General features: G+C 50.6%; 2 protein-coding genes across 3 annotated transcripts; one reads left to right on the forward strand and one right to left on the reverse strand.

Moving 5' to 3' along the window:
- Positions 1-1,528: 1,528 nt before the first annotated feature.
- Positions 1,529-11,377, forward strand: SERHL2 (serine hydrolase like 2). 2 transcript variants are annotated; one of them, XM_056481857.1, is made up of 12 exons: positions 1,529-1,623; positions 3,028-3,251; positions 3,322-3,435; positions 4,528-4,569; positions 5,283-5,302; positions 5,493-5,567; positions 6,301-6,410; positions 6,686-6,765; positions 7,100-7,134; positions 7,889-7,965; positions 9,354-9,447; positions 9,783-11,377. In XM_056481857.1, exons 2-12 carry the CDS (start codon positions 3,104-3,106, stop codon positions 9,897-9,899), a joined length of 912 nt encoding a protein of 303 aa, XP_056337832.1. In that variant the 5' UTR covers positions 1,529-1,623; positions 3,028-3,103; the 3' UTR covers positions 9,900-11,377. The 2 variants fall into 2 exon arrangements, with proteins under 2 accessions (XP_056337832.1, XP_056337833.1); XM_056481858.1 differs by lacking the exon at positions 5,493-5,567.
- A 110-nt stretch (positions 11,378-11,487) lies between these two features.
- Positions 11,488-14,788, reverse strand: RRP7A (ribosomal RNA processing 7 homolog A). Its single transcript, XM_056481859.1, has 7 exons — positions 14,689-14,788; positions 14,347-14,489; positions 14,085-14,210; positions 13,672-13,795; positions 12,980-13,077; positions 12,387-12,585; positions 11,488-11,970 (listed from the first exon to the last, which is right to left on the reverse strand). The coding sequence occupies exons 1-7, from the start codon at positions 14,738-14,740 to the stop codon at positions 11,885-11,887; spliced, it is 828 nt and encodes a 275-aa protein (XP_056337834.1). The 5' UTR covers positions 14,741-14,788; the 3' UTR covers positions 11,488-11,884.
- Between the last annotated feature and the right edge of the window lie 207 nt (positions 14,789-14,995).

The raw sequence follows: 14,995 nt of genomic DNA on the forward strand, positions 1-14,995 counted from the left end.
GGATTTTCCTGGCCATGACCTGTTGTCCCACCAACCACTGGAGTGTGTGCCAACAGCCCACATAACTTCTCATGGCACAGGGTCCTCTTCCTCAAAAGTCATGCAACAGACTGAAGAACGACAAGCCTAGCAGCAGCTATTGCATAACAATTATACTGCCGTCTGGTGGCTTCTTTAAGAGTAATCCCAGGAATTCACAGGAGGGCCCTGCCCTCTGTTAGCAGCAGCTGCTACTTGATTATTGATCATTATTATTGAGTGCATTTTACAAATCTGTTCTGCCAAGCTGTCTCTTGCTTTTCACCTTTTGTAATCAGCCACCCACCTCTGACTGTTGTAGGAGAGAAGCTGTAGAAATTACTGTGGCCTCTCTCCTGCAAGGCTCCCCAGTCCCTGTAGTCTATTTTCCTGCTCCTCCAGTATGGAGGCCTAAGATAAAACAAAGCACCGGACACTTTGCAAACCTGTAAAAATTCATGTTCTGATTTCCTTCTTAATGGCTCACATGGAGAGGAGGCTGTGAGCTACGCAGTGCTCTTGTTTCTTCTCAGTGATGGATCCCCAAGGTTATGTTTCAACTGTCGTGGTGCAGAGCTCATTTTGCCAGGATGAGTTAGAGCTAGGCAGGAGAAATAGGGGTCTAAGCTTCTGCATTGGTTCCTTTCAAGCTTTTTAGGCTGTTCTGAAAACATATTGTGTAATTTAGGAGACTGACGTGCTGAACTGAGCGTAGGGCTTTCAGTTACCAATACAAAAATTATTCCTTGAGAACATACATTCATTCTGCTTCCTTCAACTGTTCCAGCAAGGGGTCCCACTGTTCACAGTGTGATTTGACTTTGCTTCCTTTGACCACAGAGTCCTTGACTGAAGAGAAGTGGTTGTGATCTGCATTAGGCCTAGCAGACTGACTGCTGGCTGGAATGAGAGGCACCAGCAAGAAGCCATGCTTTGGTATTGGCTTCCTTGAAACTTGGTCTATGGGGACACCACCTTTTTGGGCAATTAATGAGGCAAACTGTATAGAGACCTCTCCATCTGAGAGGGGTCTGTTCCCACAGAAGAGGAGTGGAGCAGCTGAGGCAGTGCTGTCCGCTGTGTATCTGTGGCAGCTGTAGTAGAGTCAGTTCACTGTGATGGGTCACAGTATGGGAGGGTGACTCTTGTTCCTGAAGCAACACGATTTCAGCAAGCGTTAGGAGTTCAGAAGAGTCTCTCTATCAGAGAGTGACAGAAGTTCAGTGTTAGTGTCAAGCACTGGGCCTGTTTGATGTCAATACGAAGCTCCTGGGTCACAGTTAAAACACCTCACACTGTGTCACCACAGTACAGGCAGTTTCCATCATCAGTAATGTGTCATCTCGAGGTAGTCAAGGATGCAGCCATAACTCCTTGATTTCGACTCCTCAGAGATTCCCAGCACGCCCAGAAGGTTGTTCGAGCTCCAGACCGCACGGCCGTCCTGAACTTCCCGTTCCTCTCACCGAGCCCGGCGCCGGCAGAGGCGGGGCGGAGGCCGGGGCGCCCCGGGAGGCGGGCAGCGGGGCGGTGCAGCCGGCCCTGCCCTGCCCTGCCCGGCCCGGCCCCGCCGCCTCCGCTGAGCCGGCCCGGCCGCACGGAGCGGTAGGAGGGGGCCGGGGCGCCGCGGGAGGGCGGTGAGGGGAGAGGGGCCGGGCGGCGCCCCGGGGCTGCTCTCGGCGCCGGGCGGGGGTCGGTCTCCGGGCAGCCCTTCCCCGGGGCCGGGGCAGGAGCGGGAACCAGGAGCTCCAGGGCGCCCCGAGGCGAAGGCCCGGCTGTAGCGGCGCCTCCTGCCCGCCCAGGGAGGCCTCACCCGGGCCGGGGGTGCCCCAGGGCCGGAGCCCCGCTGGGCCCAGGCAGGACTGCCTGGGGAGGGAGGGCCGTCAGGCTCTGCCAGGAGCCCGGGCCCTCAGGATAGGGCAGGTCCATGGTCACACCATGGAAAGTCAGCCCATGGTTGTTTGTCAGGACCTGGCCCGGTGAGGGCAGCTGGGATCAGACACAGCCCCGTGATCAGCAGGCAGGGCCACGGCTCCTGGGGCGAGGGCGTTGCTGATGGAGACCGGCGCTCCTGCAGCACTGCTCCGGCTGGTCCTGGGCCGAGCTTAAACCCACTCATGGGGAGCCCCAGGCTTGGCTGATTGGGACCATCAGGGCCTTGACAGCAGCCTACCCCCTCTTTTCTCACTCCTTAGAGAGCTATGGGCTCACGAGGGACTTGCTGTAGAGTGATTTAATTGCTGTGCGGTCTCAGAGGGCTATTTAAGGGAGCAGATACGCAAGACAAATCACTTGGAAGGGGATATGACATGAGAGACTTGGGGATAGGGATAGTCAGGTTGCCCGTGGCATGGAGGTAAAAGGGAAATGTTTAAACCACCATTGGAAGGTCGCCAAAGGTTGGGTTTGCTCAGGAACTAGCATTTGAGCAAGGGTCAGTGATTGCCAGGTAGATGAGGTGGTTTGAGGTCGAGTAAGAGCCTGGCAGGTTTTAGACCCATATCCCATGCAAAGGTCCCTGGCCCTGAGGGGTGCACAGGTGGGTGGCAGCACTGACCTGCTGTGCAGCACCGAGCCAGCTGCTCTTGCAAATGTGCCAACCAATGGTGCGAAAGAGAAGCACCAAGGTAAAGGAGGGCAAGGTGGTAACAGTCTAATGCTGGAGGCAGCATCCTTATTCCCCAAACTGTCTTTTTGGTCCAGGACAGGTGCCTGGCTGACTGCAGCTAGCTGGGGGAATTCTGCATGGTTCCCTCTTGCCAGATCTCCTGTGCTTTCTGGTCGGGTTGCAGCTGCTGCAGAGACTGAGAGAAGGCTTTCTCCTCCTGCGTAGGGAAAGCTTATTTCTTCCTAGGAGCATAGCTAGTACGTGCTGGGAGGAGGATTCCCCAAACAGGCAGGCAGGAATGGCAGCTTGGGATGTTGAATGGGGAGCTATAAATCAGCAAGCTGCTAATTAAGACCACAGGAGATTGGCGAGTTACTAAAGACCTGTATTACTCTTTTCAGACTCTAGACCATTAACAAGACCCCTGGGACCTACTCCAAGTACGTGACTCTCCAAGGACATCACCCTGTTTTGGTCATGTTCTCAGAGTTGAAGTTCTCTGTGCCCTGGGGACATGTGGCAGCCAAGGCCTGGGGACCCTCGGAGGGACACCCTGTGCTGTGTTTGCATGGCTGGCTGGACAATGCCAACACCTTTGACAAGCTCATTCCACTGCTCCCCAGAGGTAGGTCTGGCTCCTCAGGATGGCTTGTGCTGTGTGGCGGGCTGCACATCTGATACTCTTTCCTTTTCAGGTTGTTATTATGTTGCAATGGATTTTTCTGGCCATGGTTTGTCCTCCCACCGACCTGCAGGCTGCCCCTACCATTTCCTAGATTATGTGACCGATGTGCGCCGTGTGGCAGCAGGTGGGTAGTTGAAGGAACCTTGTTGAAGGGTGCTTGTGCAGAGGGTGCTGTATTGGTCCTGCTCTCTCCAACAAGCAAGCAGCATTTTCTGCCAGGAGAGGAATCAGTTACCCCTGCTTCTCACTTTGTTTTTAGCCAGTGCTTTGTGACTGAATAAGCATTCCTCTTCCTCACTGTTTTGGGAAAGGAAACACTGTTTTTGGAAAAGGAAGAAACTGTAAGCCCTGTTTATGTAGTGTTTCTATACTAAGAAAGCAGTAGTGGTGAAGTGGTGGATGCAACTAAATAATTTTGCCAGACTGGCTTTTTGTAAGCAGTGACCCCTAACCGTTGTTAGGTGTAAGTTGGAAATTTCTGGTTCTCTCTGATGGCAGTTTGCTACTTGCTTTAGTAGCATACAAAGAAATCTGAAAGTTAAAGTGTCTTGTACTCATAATACCTCTTGCTGTAACTTTCCATCTGTATACTTGGCATGTGTGGTTTTACATCCCCCATTCAGTACACAAGAGGCTCTAGAAGCTTTCAGATGTTCTAGAGGGTAAATACCATCTTTCAGTGTGGTGTATTTCAGATGGGCATCACTGATAAAGCTGTATTTTTCTATAAGCCTCCCAGAGTGCCCTAAAAATGGACTGAAGAGCCTGATGTGCTAAATGGTGCAGAAAGCTTTCACTTGGAATCATACTTCCCTCAATGCAGCAGACCTGGCTCTGTGTCCTCACATGTCTTGCAGAATGCCCTGCAGCAGGATGCTCTGTCAGGGTTTCTCTCTTCCACCAGGTGCTACCCAGTCAGGCTCCTCTACTTCTTGCCAGTCTCATGTCTAGCAGTGAATGGGACTTTGCTGGAGTTTGTTGGACATACAGAGAGAGCTTGAGAGCTGTATGACTTAACTACCATGGAAATGAGGTGGTGAATGCCCTTTTTCTTCAAAACTGGCCTACTTAGCTGCTTAGTTTCTGGGTTAAGAAGCAAATGTGGCAGTGCAAAAGCCCTCCTGGGATAAAGGGCCCATGGCAGCGGAGAAGCAGCAAGATGTTGCTGCTCTGGTTTCTAATGTAGTACTATCTGTTTTTCTCTGTTGTCATTTAGCCTTGCAGTGGAAACGGTTCACCCTGATGGGGCACAGTATGGGTAAGTGGCTCTAGTCCTTGTAAGCTGTGAGATTAATAGAAATCAGTAGATAATTAACTTCTAAGATGTGCTGCTAGGAGCTAGGTTGGAATATTCATTATAATATGCAAAGTATGAGGCTCATGCTTGATTGATTCAAAAATCTGTGCCCCATGTTTGAAATGCCTGTTTTCAAGACCCTGCAGTACAGTGGTATCTCTTGCTGTGAGCATTTCCCCCACTCACAGGAGGGAACAGTGATTGACAAAGAGCGGTGATCTACTCAGGAGAATTCACAGCAGGCCTTCCTGCCCAATCCCCACAAAGCCTGGGAACAGAAAGCCCATTTGGTGGGCTGTAAAGCTGGCTGAGGGGAACTGGACTCCAGGATTCATCCCTTGGAGCTTGGAGTATGATTTGATTTTGCCACAATTTGGAGTTTGCTTCCCAGGGCTGCTCTCATCACATCAAGGCACTTTAAACAGTAACTCCTCCTCGGCCTTTGCTGCCTGAGGGAGGTGGGAATGGCACAAGATGAGGAATACAACAGGTCAACAGCCTTGGTCTCTGCCTGCATGTTGCAGGCTGGGAGAGCTCTCCTCTGTACTGGGGTTTTGTCCCATAGTACAATGCACTTTTTTTTTTTCCTGAGGCAGCTCCTACTGTGGGGAAGGCAAATTTCTGTTACCAGGGGGTATTCTGTACATTACTGAGCACCATTTTCTCCTTTGCAGGTGGGGCTGTGGCAGGAATGGTAAGTAAAGCATCATTTCTTCATGCGGTTGTGATTTCTGTAGCTGCAACAACAAATGGGAGAGGAATGAAGGGACAGACCTGGATCTCAGGGGAGAAGAGGCCCTTCCCTGACCCTCTCCCATGCAGCAGGATAAAGGTATCACTCAGTGCTCAGCTTTTCATTCTCTTATCATTTCATCTCTCCTCAGTTCTGTTTCCTTTACCCTGAGATGGTGGACAAGCTGATACTGCTGGAAAGTCTTGGCTTTCTTCTAGCTCCAGAGGTTAGATCTCATATGTCCTTCCCTTAACTTTTTAAAATACAAAAATAGATTTTTTTTTTTTCTTTCCCTCACTTGTTCAGAGAAAGCACTGATGTGACCACTTCCTGGCAGGTCACACAAGTCCCAGGGCTCTTCCTTTTGGCAGGCACTGATCTGCTCCTTGTTGCACAGACTGAGGTCCATCCTTAGGGTGGCCCCTGAGGCACACTTGGTAGAGCTCCACATCCTCCAGTCCCTTAGCACTGGAATTTGGTTGTCTGTACCAAGCCTTTGTACAAAGGAAACTGGAACCTCTGTCCAGCCAACTGCCAGCTGAGGTTATCTTTTTGTTGGGTGACCTGGGGACAAGATTGGTGGATTTCTTTTTCTGTTCCTGGCAGTTCATAAAGCTCCTAACTTTCCATCCTTGATACTGATGCTGGAGCTTTTGCTGGCAGTAGTGGGACAGAAGCCCTAGGTCAGTGACACAAAAAGTACCAAACTTTGGAGAGTTGTGCTCAACTCAGAAGTGAGGTAGGAAGGATTAAAAAAGATGGCAAGGATAAAAAGTTAGTAAGTTCATCACAGCAGTATAAAAGTTCCCTTTCTCCCAGAAATGGGCATTTTTAATAAGATACCCATAACTGGTACCAGTTCTGAGGGATGTTGATGTGAAATTCCCTCTTCCACTCTCCAATAAGGGGTAAAATCATTCAAAAGAAACGGGTTACTCCCCTACCTCTCTGCGTTTCAGGACACTGAGGCATGGCTGAAATCAAAACGGAGGGTGATTGACAGACTACTGAGTCTGGAGGCAAAGCAGCAAACTCCCAAAGCACGGAGCCCTGAAGCAGCGTTACAGAGGTGGGGTCCCATCCATTCTCTTCATTTACTGCCTGCCCTCACCTTGATAGAGTTACAGCTGCACAAATGAGAAAGGAAAACTGTCCCTGCATTTCATCTTTCAAGTCCTCTTCTGGAATCCCAGCAAGACTTTTTGCTTCTGCAGCCAGAAGCTGCTGCTTCTTCTTGCTCCTTTCTGAAGCAGCCTGAGAGCTCGCTTTCACCTTGTCATGCCATTTTTACTTCACTTCCTCCCTTTTCCCAGCATCACAATCTCTCTGCCATGTCTCCCTCAGGCTTTTAGAAGCAAACAGCCATCTGACAGCAGAGGGTGGAGCAATTCTGCTGCAGCGAGGAGCAACTGAGACACCCGCTGGTAAAGGGCTGTGTGGTGCTGGGCCATTGCTGGGTGTGGGAAGGGACTAGTGCCAACAGCCATTGTCTTCTGCAGGGTACAGGGTGCCCTAGCTAGATTTACACAGCCTAAATGGGATCAATTAAGTCTGGAGACAGAGTTCTCCATTCCCAGCAATTGTGTTTGGTGCTCAAATCCTAGAACAGCTAAAGAAAATAAATTTTAAAAAATGAGAAATCTGAATTAATCCTATTCCTCCCATCTCAAAAAGTCTTAGGCAAACCCCAAAATTAAGTTAAAACAGAACAACTCCTGCATCTATGAAACATGAAAACCTTCTGTTTTTTCTTTCCAGGGCTGGTGTATAACAGAGACATGAGAGCCCGTACGGTAAGCACTGCTCTTCTAATGTGCCCCCTGCTACCCTGGAGTCCTGAGCTTACAGAATAGATAGAGGATACCTGCTCACTGAGCTGGGCCCTGCCTCCACCCAGCCACTTAGTTTCTGCTTCCCTAATTCCCACATGGCCTTTAAATGCCTGCTTTTAAAAGAGCCTGCATTTGATCATTGATTCAGCTTGCAGAGTCACTGGAAAATGTTACCATTTGTTTTTTAAGAAGTTCCTCTGCCACAGGGCCTCCTGGTCACATTTTCCTGCTGTTACAACTTTTCAGGCAGCAAATGGAGGGATGCTTTCTGTCAGCTTCTTTGTCAGATGACCTGAATGAAGGGGAGTGGAGCAAGTCCTTAGGTTTGGTATTTTGATAGTTTGGTGCCACTTTTGAGCAAATAGGGCCTTTTCTACCAGTGCTACTGCCAGGATATGGAACCCAGGGTAATGCTCTCTCTCCTTTTCAGTAATAGCATTTTGAAAGCTTTTCTCTATGAGATCATTCCCATATGTACTGCAGCCCAGCAGGTGATGTTGTTGGCAGCCCTGAAACACAGCTGGACAGAAGAAGCCTTTGCAGAGCCAGCTACTCCTATGTGCAGCCTGGATGCTTGTCATGTCCCAGCATGGAAGCTTCAGAGCCACAGTTACTTCCACTTTCAGAGCCACTTGTGCAGGAGGGCTTGGGGACACCCTCTGCCCCCAGCTGCTGTCCCTGACCTTTGACACTTTCCCTCTCTTTGCACCTGCAGCAGAGTCGAGAGTTCTTCACAGTGGAGCAGTGCGTGAAGCTCCTGCAGAAGATCCAGGACCGTGTTCTCATAATTATGTGAGTGAGGCACAAGCCATACCAACCTTGTGGTCTCCCTCAGTGGAACGAATGAAGGCTAGGAAGAAGTCCACACTGCCCTTTCCCCTACACCAGTCATCCAGACTTTTGGCCAGGTGGTGTAATAGTACAGCTTCACATGTGAGAAGTATTTCCCAGTTCCCACCACTGACCTGGGTTGGGCAGGCTCCTGGAGAAGGCAGAGAGCAACTGGAAATCCTCACAGCCTGTCACTCTACTTTCAGACTGGGATGCCCTTGTACAAGGCTAACTGAGGAAATGTTAGTCCTGCCCCAGCTTCCCCACCCTCTTGGCTTCACCATCCCACCTCACAACTTTCCATTCCTTGGCACTACAGCAAGAGGCCATCCTGGCAAATACATGACCCTTCACAGCACACCTACTTACTGTTCTCCTGACATGATTCTACTGCAGTCAGCAACCCAGCCTGACCCCTTCTCCAGGTCCCAAAACCTCTTGCCTGAGCAAACAGGTGAAACTATAGCAGCCTCCATCTCCTCCAGCTGCTCCTGAAGCCCCTGGTCTGACTGAGCTCCTGCAAGCTCTCTCCTGTGGCAAGCAGCTCTGGGGACATGGCCAGTGGCTTGCAGCTGTTAAGCTGTCTGCACAGCTTGTCCTGTGAGTCATCCTCTGCCTTTTCCCATCTCCTTGGAGGACAAGGTGTGCAAGGCTCTGGCTACCTTGGCTGCCGTTAAAAGATTGTTTAGAAAACAAGAGGAAGCACTAGCAATTAAAGAAAGAGGTGCAATTTTGGCTTCTCTGATCTGTTTTAGTATCGTAAGAGGTTGAGGTTATTCTTGCTTGTCCAGAAATGTAACATTATAATGAGCTCAAGTCCTCTGAGCCATAGAAATACCTTTGAGCCTGGTATGTTCCCTTGTCCCATCACCAGCATGATCTTAGCTCTGCAGCAGATCTAATGCTGACTTCTCCAGCGCAACTGCCCTGGTACCTCCCTCTCTGAGCAGGGTATAACCTGGTTAAATAAGCAGCAAAGAGAGGCAGAAGGGACCAAGTGGAGATGTAGAAACTCTAAGGAAGGAAAAAGTTAAGAGCAGAAGGTAGAAGGGGGGGCAGGGAATGATGTTCTCAGACCAGTTACAGAGCCAGCCCTAGGAGGAGAATATTTAGCCAGTCTCCACTCTGATACCACTAGGCAGTCACCCAAGGTTTTACACAGATAGTTTGATAGAAAATAGCTGCTTAGCCAAGCTGTGAGGTGCACTCTGACTACCACGTATGACCCTGTCATCTGCTGTTTACGAGCAGCCTGGAAAGAACAGTTGGTTCTGTCACTGCTTTTGCCCAGGACAGCCACAAAGACAAATGGAAGCACACTGGTACTGAGCCTCACTGTTGTTTTTCAGATCACAAGATGGACTCTTGGTACCGCACAACCTACCCAGCAGAAATCACTTTGTGAAAGCCCTGCAGGAGGCATTTGAGTCTACCCTCAAAGAGGTGAGAGCAAGCTTTATCCTTGCATCTCGATTTGCCACCAGCCTAGGAGCAGCAGCTGACCTTGGTGGACCCTCCACTCGGTGATTTGTCCTGAACAGCACAGCCCTCGCATGGGGTGAAGGTGGGGTGTATGGAATGGGGGTAGGAAGACAACTTTGTTCCTGCTGCCAAAGTCCCAAGTTAGTATTGCCCTCTGGACCCAGCTCTTCCCTGGTCCTCCCATCTCTGTCCTGCTTCACTGGCCCTGTCCTGTCCCATGAGTGTCATACATCAAGCAGTGTGTGCCTGAGGGAACACTTTCCTGGTCCACAGCTTCTTGTGTCCTTTCCCTCCAGCACATCCAGCTAGCAGAAGTGCCTGGGAGTCATTTTGTGCACCTGAACGAGCCCGAGGTGGTATCTGGGATCATCAGCAACTTCCTGACAGCACAGAACATCAGGGCCAGACTCTAGGAAGCCCTCACAGCTGCAGAAGTCCAGGATAACTGGGAGCTAACAAGCAAGCTCCAGAACTGTCACCATTCCTACCTCGTATCCAACATCAAATCATGATAATCTTTCCTATGCTTAGCTCACTGCAGGGTAGAAGCAGGTCTGCCAGGGGTTCTCTGAAAGAGAGCTGAGCAAAGTATCTCATTTGCCAAAGAGAGAAGGAATCCTTGCTCTACTTCCAGCTCTGTGAGTACAGGGATAGAGGCCCAGAGCGGCCTTCCCCTTGGCTTACTCCAACCTTGCACCCTGAAATGGAGCAGAACACAAGCAGAGGCAGCCTCTGTGACAGCAGCAGCACCACCAGCTTTGGCACTGCAAGAGAGGTGGCTCATCTTGCCTGTTCCCTGAGGATGGTGTGGACAGGCTGCTCCCAGGATTTAACCTGCTGAAAAATAAGGGAAGTGTTCTGCTTCTCTGCTTACTTCCACAAACACCTATGCTCAGAGGACCGCAGTGTCTGTGTTCCACTGTGAGAGCTACTGTTTTTTTTAAGAATCAGCTTAAATAAGAGCATATCTGTGCAGAGAAGGCCATTTTAACAAATGCTAGAGAATGTCCCTAATCCTCTAGCTGAAGCAGCTGGGAGAACTACAAAATATGGAAAAGTTGGCAGAGATGATTTCTGTTCTAAATAAAGATTAATGTTCTAATGTTAAATCTGTCTTCTTGACTCTATAGGAGAAGAAACCTCCTTTCTCTTTCAGGCTGCTCACCCAAGCAGCTAAAATGCATCTTGGGAGACAGCAATTTTTACACACTGTCTGCCTTAGGTAGGCCATATTAAGGATCTGCCTCCAAGTTAAATTGATGCAAAAAGCCCACTGAAGCAGACAGGTTTGTCATCTCTGCAAGCAACGCAAACTGTATTTGCAGTTGGTTTTTTAGGAGAGGGTAAATCCATTTTATGTCAGCTCTCTACAATTTACCATCACTTCCACCTTATATTCATAGTCACAGCTCCAGCAAGACTGCAGGTAGTAAAATAAACGTGTGAAAGCCTGGGTCTGGGTGGGTTACTTCAATCACAAACCTACCACTATGTCCAAAGCTGCACAAATGCTATAGGAGCAGTACAAAAGCATTGCCCCACACCTAAACATGCTGCTTCCATCCTTACCTGCCTTGTGTGGGCTGGGGACAGGTTAAGTGGAAACAGGGTGTGGAGTCTGGTTTCTCCTTCCAAACCAGGCTGCTCAAAGTGGCATTTGTTCTTGCAACAGTGCTGGGTATCAGGAATTTTCCATGGCCTAGATATAGCTGCAGAGCTCCATGCACACCTGGATGACTGGGCACTGCAACACTTGGCCAGGGAGGGAATCACCAAGAGAAGGGAGTAGGGCTCTGTACCAAACCACTGATCTTTCCTTGTGGCAACGGGTCAGTTAGTTTTTTCCTAAAGTCGCTTCCTTCCTCCTTCCTTCAATAAAGTGTGCAAAGGAGCACCAGGATACAAGCCATGATTTTTACCACCATGCCAGCACGCAAGAAGCTGCTTCCCACAGGAGACTGGAGGGGGTGTGGGGGGGGGGATGAGAGAAACATTCCCATATTCTGAAAACAGTAGCAGCAGTTTATTTACAGTTCTTCAACCATTCCCTGCCTCTGCAGAGGCTGTGCTAGGTCAATGCAAGTTCTCACCAAGCTTTAGGAGGTGTGTTTTTGGGTGGCAGGGAGATACAGGCTGTCACAGGATGTGCCTTAGCCCCTTGACCTGAGCACCCCAAGAAGTGGTGCCATGAGGCTGAATGACAGAAGAGCAGAAGGATACTGGTGCAAATAAAGGGAACTCTCCTCCAGCAGCAGTTGCTGGTATCTCCCATTTCAGATCCAAGGGTAGAGGCAACCCAAAGCTGCCTCAATTCCTCAAAATCCTTTGGGAAATGGAGTCAGTAGGCATCTCTCCTACCCTCTCCAGCACAGGCACTTGAGGAACAGCTCAGCACAACCTAGTACGGCCGAAACTTGCGCTGGGCTCGCATCAGTGCAATCCTCTGCTTGTCCTCCTCAAATTTCTTCCTCAACTGGGCAATGTCTAAAACGTGGAGAAAGAGAAAGCACAGGTCACATGAGAGCAGCAGATGTCCCTCTCCTGGGAGCTTCACTTCCACACACCAGAGGGGCTCAGTCCAACAGCCACAAACACACACTTCCCAGAGCAGGTTCTTTCACACCTCGGCTGAGTGCCAGGCTGGGGCTCCAGCCGTGCATCTCCAGTGGTGCTACAGCTCCCTCTTGGGGAGAAATCGGCTAATTTCCCCCTCAATGCCAGCCTTTGCGCAGACTGAATAAACACCTCTTGGAAAATCACAACCCACACACCCTCCCACAAAATATTCCAGCAATCCTTGCTAGGACAGGTGGTGGCAAGAGGCCACCCAGATGCTCGTGGGGCCAGAGTGTGAGAGACAAGAGACACGGGCAGGGGTAGGAGGAGACTTGCACACTCACGCTCTCTCTTGGTCTCGCGATGCTGCCAAGCATAGAAGTTGAGCAGCTCTTTGCGGGCCCTTTTCTGCTTCTCCTTCTCCAGCACGCGCAGGTTGGCAGCCTCTGTGCGGGGCAGGCCGGGCTTCCGGCCCTTCCTGGTCACCTTCACCCAGCCCTCCTCATCGGGAACACCCTCCTCCTTGGCTGCTTTGGCTTCTTCCTGGAAGGACAGAAGGGTGAGGCAGCCCAGTGCAGCTGCAGTCTAATGCACAGCTCCCCTACAGCCCTCCCTTAAACATAGGCAAAGTTACAGCTCCTGCTTCCACACCAGATTTAAAGGAAGACATGGGATCAGGGCCACAGGCATTCAATTCTCAGTAACACTGCATGTCAGCCACAAACCCATTTATTTGTGGATATCTATTGTAAGTCCTAGAGGAAGGGTCAGGTGTTGCAGACCAAACCTGCATGTGACTGCCCACCAGCAACTGGGAGTAAAAAACCCTCTGCCAAACACAGGGACCCTTAGCCCTTTCCACTATGGCCAGAGCACTGAGAAATCCCTCCTCTTTCCCTTTGCCCTCTGCTGGGTTCCCTCCCTAGCCTGGCCTCACCTCTGCCACCTTTTTATCATAGTCTTGCATGTAGGCATCCACCTCAGCCTTCAGCTCGTTCGGATCCACGATGGAGGCCTCATAGCTGGCGATCCACTCTGAGACAGAGAGGGCACAAGTCAGCAGTAGCTGCTGTTAGAAGCAGGCTAGTGTGGTGCTTTTGGGCAGCTCTAGAGTGAACTCTAGAGTGGGGAAGGACACACTGCTCCCATTTGTGTTCAGCTTCAGCTTCCCCCTGCCACAGCTCAAAACAACTAGGCTGCGAGTACAACAAATATGCAACAGGAAGAGTTTGCAAGTTGCCCAAGCAGAAGTGGGCTAGCTTTAAGCCCAAGGGGCACAACATTCAGGGCTGTGCCTCTGTCAAGAGGTTATATGTGAAGTGCTGTCAACTTCACAGACATCTGCTGCCTGCTGCATGAGTCTGGTCTCCATTTTGAGGACAAGATGCAGACAGTATCACTGAATCTATGCAATACTGAAAAAACGTCAGGAAAAAGGACCCTTCCAAGTGCCCCCTCTCTCCCATAGGGTCACTGGACCAGACTTCAACACCTGGTTCAATAAGTACACAAAACACTGAACATCCCCCAGCTTAGAACAAAATGGGGCACACAGGGTAGATTCAGCAAACAATGAGTATAATTCCTCCCTGGCATTAGCCCGTAGAAAGATAGCCAGAGCTGACATACTGCTAATGCCGGTTTTCACAGGGTGGCTCTCTGTTGATATTAGCAAGGGACCTTGCTGTGACAGAGCCTTGGCTGCCTGGATAGCTGCTGGTTTTCTGAACACCACATACGCTACTTGAAATCCCTAAAAGAAAAAAATAAAAACATCCAGGTGAGTCAGATATGTCAGAAAAAATGGTGATGGAACAAGTACAAATAGCTTTAAAAAAATAAAATAAAAATCAAACCACAAGTAGCAGTGAGATACCAAAAAAAAAAAAAAAAAAAAAAGACAGTGTAAACTTAAGTAAGTAATCATGTCACCCAATGCCCCATATGGTTTTCTATGCCTAATGTTCTGAACAGAACCATTCAGTACCTGCCATCTTTTCCCACGAAAGCATCAGTATTCCTCTCTTCTGCACAAGCTTTACCTTTAGAGTTTTGTGGTCGAAGAATTTGGATGCCGATTTATCTTTTTTCTCTCCTGGCCCAGGTTTGTCACAAATGTCCACAGACTGCACATGCCCGCAGCGAGAGAACAGCCTAGACAGAGAGTCCTTAACACGGAGAGTAAGAGAAAATACTAGGTACAGCAGAGTAGGAGCGATGCCTCCCTCCAGCAGCCTGCAGAGCTCTCCGGGCGCCTCTCCGGCCCCCAAGGCCCTGCCCTCGGCCCCAGCCGCCCTCACTCACCGGGCCGCAGTACGGGGGAACATTGAGAACGAAGAGCGTGCGGCGAGGCGGGTGCGCGGTGTCGGTCCCTTCCCGCACCTGGTGCTCCTTCACCAACAGGCAGTGGGGCGAGCGCTGCCGCTCCGCGAACTTCACCTCCAGAGCTGCGAGCGACGCGCCGCTCTGAGACGCCGCTGCCGCCCCAGCCCCATTCCCTGAGCTGCCCCTCACCCGCGTATGCCGCCGGCCCCACACCTCCTCTCACCCGCGTATCCCACCGGCGCCGCTCCTCATTCTGTGTATCTCGCCGGCCCCACGCCGCCCCTCACGCCTCCCTCACCCGCGTATCCCGCTGCCCCTCACCCGCGTATCCAGCCGGCGCCGCTCCCGCCGCACGCCCCGTGGCGGCCGCCATCTTCTCTGCGTGCGGCAGCGCGGGGGCTGCCGGGAGTTGTAGTTTCCCGGGAGTGGCGCGGCCCTGATAATGGCGGCTGCGGGTGAACCCGCGGCAGCCCCGGGGTTGAGTTCGTGTTTTTGTAAAAACAGTGTAAAACTCAGGCACTGTCCTTAATCTGAGAGAGGCAAGTAAATCTTAAAGAGATGTAGAAACATTCAGAGGCAATTGTTTTTAAAGATTCTTGTTAATTAAAAAAACTCAAAAAACCTTTAC

The sequence above is a fragment of the Oenanthe melanoleuca genome, chromosome 1A, assembly GCF_029582105.1.
Source record: "Oenanthe melanoleuca isolate GR-GAL-2019-014 chromosome 1A, OMel1.0, whole genome shotgun sequence".
NCBI classification, from domain to species: domain Eukaryota; kingdom Metazoa; phylum Chordata; class Aves; order Passeriformes; family Muscicapidae; genus Oenanthe; species Oenanthe melanoleuca.

Coding starts and splice junctions, on each gene's coding strand:
- SERHL2 (XM_056481857.1), top strand. CDS start 3,104: ATGTTCTCAGAGTTGAAGTTCTCTGTGCCCTGGGGACATGTGGCAGCC. Junction 3,436..4,527: donor TGTGCGCCGTGTGGCAGCAG/GTGGGTAGTTGA, acceptor GTTGTCATTTAG/CCTTGCAGTGGAAACGGTTC. Junction 9,448..9,782: donor TTGAGTCTACCCTCAAAGAG/GTGAGAGCAAGC, acceptor CTTTCCCTCCAG/CACATCCAGCTAGCAGAAGT.
- RRP7A (XM_056481859.1), bottom strand. CDS start 14,740: ATGGCGGCCGCCACGGGGCGTGCGGCGGGAGCGGCGCCGGCTGGATAC. Junction 14,211..14,346: donor TTCCCCCGTACTGCGGCCCG/GTGAGTGAGGGC, acceptor CTCCGTGTTAAG/GACTCTCTGTCTAGGCTGTT. Junction 12,586..12,979: donor ATGATAAAAAGGTGGCAGAG/GTGAGGCCAGGC, acceptor CTGTCCTTCCAG/GAAGAAGCCAAAGCAGCCAA.